Source organism: Choloepus didactylus, chromosome 4, assembly GCF_015220235.1.
Source record: "Choloepus didactylus isolate mChoDid1 chromosome 4, mChoDid1.pri, whole genome shotgun sequence".
NCBI classification, from domain to species: Eukaryota; Metazoa; Chordata; class Mammalia; order Pilosa; family Megalonychidae; genus Choloepus; species Choloepus didactylus.
The window spans coordinates 36,674,546-36,679,778 of record NC_051310.1 but is presented as its reverse complement, the minus strand read 5'-3'; the positions used below and the strand labels follow the sequence as shown (position 1 = coordinate 36,679,778).

Here is a 5,233-nt window from a genome sequence, read left to right as displayed (position 1 = left end):
TTTAGTTATAGGCCTGGAAGAAAAGAGGGATAGTGGAGATGGGTCATGAAAACAATTAGAAGTGTCTTTCAAGCCAGTTACCTCATGACATTCCCTTGCAGTTTCATCTGGTGAAATGATTAATCTCTCCAGACAGAGGAGTGAGGGCTGTTTCCCCAGAGGAGGTGGTTACAGATTTAGCAGGCACTGAAGGGTTAGTCTCTTCAGGTGGAGGTTGGATGGCAGACTCCTCAAGGCAGACTGGAGGTCTGGAAGCTGTTTCCTCAAGGCAGGTTGGAGGTCAGGTAGCTGTCTTCTCAGGGCAGGCTGGAGATTCGGTGACTGTTTCCTCAGGGCAGACCATTTCAGGTTTATCTAGCAAAGACTCAGCAGAATCTAGGGTTTCAGTGTCCCCACTGCCATTATTATCAACCCATTTTTCCCCATTCCAATTTTCAGGATCCCATTTCTTTCCAATCAATGTCCTCAATTTAACAGCAGACACTTGCAAGGTTGAGAATTTAGTTTATATTGTAAATCTACTACTAGCGTAATGAGACTCTGTGTCTGGTTTTCAGAGATCTCAAGTCTGTGGCCACAGGAAATAAGATTTTCTTTCATACCACTTTCACAGCATGGAAACTTTTACATCTTTCATACCGCATATAAATTGCAAATTTGAAGCCATCATCCCTTTCCTTTATAACTGTATCCAGCATAACTAGGAACAACCAGCCAACATCACTATACCTTTCAATTCCACAAAATACTGTGAAGGTATTGTGCTTGTTTGGATGTATTATGTCCCCCAAAATGACATGTTCTTTAATGCAATCTTATGGAGGCCAACGTATTCGTTTTCAGGGCACCATTGGCCTTTCTTTGTTGAAGGTACACTTGTGTTGATGCCCCAAATTGGGACAGGCCTTCAGACTAAATTTGTAACCAAATAAACCCCCTTTATAAAAGCCAACCCATTTCTGGTATTTTCCCTAATGGAAACATTAGCAAACTGGAACAGGTGTGAAAACACTGTCACCCAGAGTCTTGCCTTGTATAACCATATGATTAGCAAAACCAGATGGTGATATTTTGCATACCTCTATTGCCTACTCATGCTATGGACTGTCAGTGCTGTCTTGATTATTGGAAATGTAGTCATTAGGGTCTCTGAATCTAATCAGAGTAGAAAACCAATTGTAAAAACCTATTTTTTAAGATTCCATTTCTCAAGAACCACTCCTGGTACCAAAGGTGTATTAGTCAGGGTTCTCTAGGGTAACAGAACCAACAGGAGATATCTGTAAATAGTATGAGATTTTATAAAAGTGTCTCACGCAACTGTGGGGATGCAGGAGTCCAAATTCTGCAGGGCAGGCTGCAAGCTGGCACTCTGATGAAGGTCTTCAATGAATTCCCCAGGAGAGGCTGGCTGGCTGAAGCAGGGACAAAAGTTCTCTCTTCTGACTGCTCAAGTCATCACCTTCCCCTTAAAAGCGTTCAACTGACTGGATTACATGTCTCTCATTGCAGAAGACACTCCCTTTAGCTGACTGCAGATGTAATCAGCCATAGATGCAATCAACATACTGATGATTTAAGTCCACAAAATGTCCTTGCAGCAACAGATAAGGCCAGTGCTTGCTTGGCCAGACAACTGGGCAACCATCACCTCACCAAGTTGACACATGAACGTACCCATCACAATCAGAGAAAATGCTTTGTATAATATCAATCTTTTTAAATTTATCATGACCTGTTTTGTGCCCCAACACGTTGTCTATTCTAGAGAATGTTCCATGAACAGTTGAGAAGAATGTATATCCTACTGTTTTGGGGTGCAATGTTTTTTTTTTCCTTTAATTTTTCTTTAATTTTTCTTTTTTGCCATTTTAGGAAGACTTTTATTGCAAATTCCGTTCTGCATATTGATTGTTGAGAGAAAACCCTGGTAACATATCTTTCCTGGGAAAAGGAATATAAAAGAGGGAAGGCATGTCTTAATTGCTGGAAAAAAAGGATCATTTTCACTCAGTTTTAAAAGTTGTTATTTAAGTAAAGTGATCTTGCAGAATGTTAATGAAGAAGAGCTTTCCCCTTGGAAACAGCACTGTGTGGCAGGATTAGATGCTGAAGCCGGGATATCTGAGCACTGCCTCTCTCTGCTGAAGGGCCAGCAATTGGCAGGTGACCCTTGTCAAGAGAGGTTGCAAGGCCGGGCCCCAGTCCCGCTGGGCACTCCTGGCTGGCTCCACTTTGGGCTAGAGAAGGGGGTGAGGGTCTTGTCATGGCTTGCCATGCACACTTCGATTTCCTCCATGGTGCGGGGCGCACAGGTCAGCAGCTCCATGCCACTGTAGGTCAATGCAACGTCGTCCACAATTCTGACCCCACCAAAGCCGGGAAAGCGCTGGAGGACCTCAAGCTTGAAGAAGCAGGCACAGTCCGGATCCACCAGGGCCTCGTCCAGGAGGTGGTCAATGAAGTAAATGCCTGGCTCCACGGTGAGCACCATGCCTGGCTCCAGGTGCCGGGCGGTGCGCAGTCTCCGCAGCCCGGGCTCATCGACGTGCTGCACGCCCTCAGGGTAGCCGCCGCCCACATCGTGCACATCGATGCCCAGGAAGTGGCCAAGCCCGTGGGGCATGAACACAGCTCCCAGGTGGGCCTCGGCCATGGAATCCACACTGCCACTCAGGATGCCGATGCAAGTCAGCTCCTCCAGGTGCATGTGGTCGGCCAGGCGGTGCATGTCGGGCCACTAGGCACCTGGCTTCATGGCACTCATGACAGTGCAGCAGCTCCACAGCACAGCCTCGTAGATGGCCTTCTGGTCCGCATGATGAACTTGCCATTGGCGGGAAAGGAGCACGTGATGTCGGAAGAGAAGCAGTAGTACTCCCCACCCATGTTGAAGAGACTCATGCCTCCCTCGCGGATCTTGCAGTCATTGGGGGCCCCAGCGTGTCCATACTGCAGCACAGCAGAGTTCTGGCCGCTGCCACAAATGCAGGTGTAGGAGCTGTGGTGCATGCCGCCCCGGGAGTAGCAGTAGTGCTCAAAGAGGTTTTCCATCTCATATTCTTTCATTTCCACTTTTATGGCCTTCATTACCTCTTGGTGGGCCTCACTGGAGATCCTATTGGTGTAGCACAAAACCTCCAGCTCCATGTCGGTCTTAAACACTCGGCACTCCATGATCTCCAGATGAAGGATGGTGTTGTTGACATTGAACTTGCCGATGCCCTCGAAAGATGCCTCCCTGCAAATGCTGCAGCTGCCCATGTTGACACCGTGCAAAGTGAAGACGGTAGAGGGGTTCCAGGCCATGAGGACACTGGTGATTTCATCTGTGTACTGGACGGTGTCCACAGCATACTTCTCGGGGAAGTGCTCCTCAAAATGGATCTTCCCCATCCACATGGCATGGCTGGCAGGAAGCCTGGGCACAAACAGGGTCGACCTGCCAGAGTCAACATCCACCACGCCGTAGCAGCCTGACTCTGTAACAATGAACGCCCAGTGAAAGAAGGACTCCTGGCGGAAGAGGAGCCCGGTGTCCGTGCAGTAGCGCTGCGTCTCCTTGCCGCCCTGCAGCAGCATCACCGCACCAGCCGGCACCACCGTATTCTTCAGTAGCTGCTGGCACATTCGCCGCCAATTCAGGCCAAACAGAGCCAGCGGCACCTTCAGGGTCTCGTTCCCCAGCCAGAATGAGGGTCCAGCAGCCGCTGCCAGGTTCGCCCAGCACTAGCGTCACGTGAGCTCGCAGTGTTCTTTATACGTCTGTTAGGTCTAGTTCATTTATCATATTTTGTAGGTTCTATGTTTCCTCATTGATTCTTTGTTTAGATGTTCTATTTATTGATGACAGTTATGTGTTGAAGTCTCCCACTATTGTTGTAGACATGTCTATTACTCCCATCAGTTTTGCTGGATTTGCCTCATGTACTTTGGGGCACCTTGGTTAAGCGCATAGGTATTTTTGATTGTTATTTTTTCTTGGTGAATTGCCCTTTTATTAATCTATAATGTCCTTCTTTGTTTCTTATGACATTTTTGCATTCAAATTCTATTTTGTCTGCTGTTAGTATAGCTACCCAAGCTCTTTTTTGGTTACTGTTGCACGGAATATCTTTTTCCAGCCTTTCAGTTTCAATCTATTTGTATCTTTGGGTCTAAATTGGGTCTCCTGTAGACAGCATATAGGTGGATCATGTGTTAACCCATTCTGCCAATCTGTCTCTTTGTTGGGGAGTTTAATCCATTATCATTTAATGTTATTACTGTAAAGGCAGTAATTACTTCAAACATTTTATTCTTTGGCTTTTTGTCGTATCTTACTTTTTTCTCTTTTTATCCATTTAGTTACCCTTACTGATACTATTCATTTCTACAGTGTCTGCCAAGTCTTTCTCTTGTCTTTTCTTTCTTTTTAGGCTGCAGAACTCCTTTTAGTATTTCTTATAGGGCAGATCTCTTGTTAATGAACTCTCTCGGCTTCTGTTTCTCTGTGACTATTTTAAACTCTTCCCTTATTTTTGAAGGACAGCTTTGCCAGATAAAGAATTTGTGTCCGGAAATTTTTCTCTTTCAGTATCTTAAATATATCATACCACTGCCTTCTCGCCTCCATGATTTCTGATGGGAAATCAGCATTTAGTCTTCTTTGGCTTCCCTCTTATGTGGTGAATCGCTTTTCTCTTGCTGCTTTCAGAGTTCTCTCTTTAGCTTTGGCATTTGACAGTCTGATTAGTATGTGTCTCAGAGTGGGTCTATTCCGATTTATTCTGTTTGGGGTACATTGTGCTTCTTGGATATGCTTTATGTTTTATAAGAGTCGAGACATTTTCAGCCATTATGCTTCAAATATTCTTTCTGGCCCTTTCCCCTTCTCTTTTCCTTCTGGGACAACCATGACACACGTTTGTGCACTTCATGTCATCAATCATTTTTCCGAGACCTTGTTCAAATTTTTTCATTATTTTCTCCATCTGCTTTTTTGTCTGTTCCCATTCAGTTGCTCTGTGTTCTATGTCCTTTTTCCTGCCTCTTCAAATCTGCTATTGTATGCCTCTAGTGTATTTCAAATTTTATCTATTATGCCTTTCATTTCCGTAAGATCTGTTATTTTTCTTTATATGCTTTCAAATTTTTATGTTCACCCAGTGTCTTCTTAATATCTGTTTATCTCTTTAGCCATCTCCCTGAATTAAGAAATTTGTTTGAATATCTTTGATTAGTTGTTCCAAAT

At 44.8% G+C, this 5,233-nt stretch overlaps 1 protein-coding gene across 1 annotated transcript; it reads right to left on the bottom strand.

The window, feature by feature from the left end:
• Positions 1-1,870: 1,870 nt before the first annotated feature.
• Positions 1,871-4,931, bottom strand: LOC119532593 (xaa-Pro dipeptidase-like). The gene is given in 3 exon segments (XM_037835030.1): positions 1,871-2,818; positions 2,821-3,729; positions 4,905-4,931. Coding segments are annotated over 3 exon segments (1,578 nt in total). The 3' UTR covers positions 1,871-2,176.
• Between the last annotated feature and the right edge of the window lie 302 nt (positions 4,932-5,233).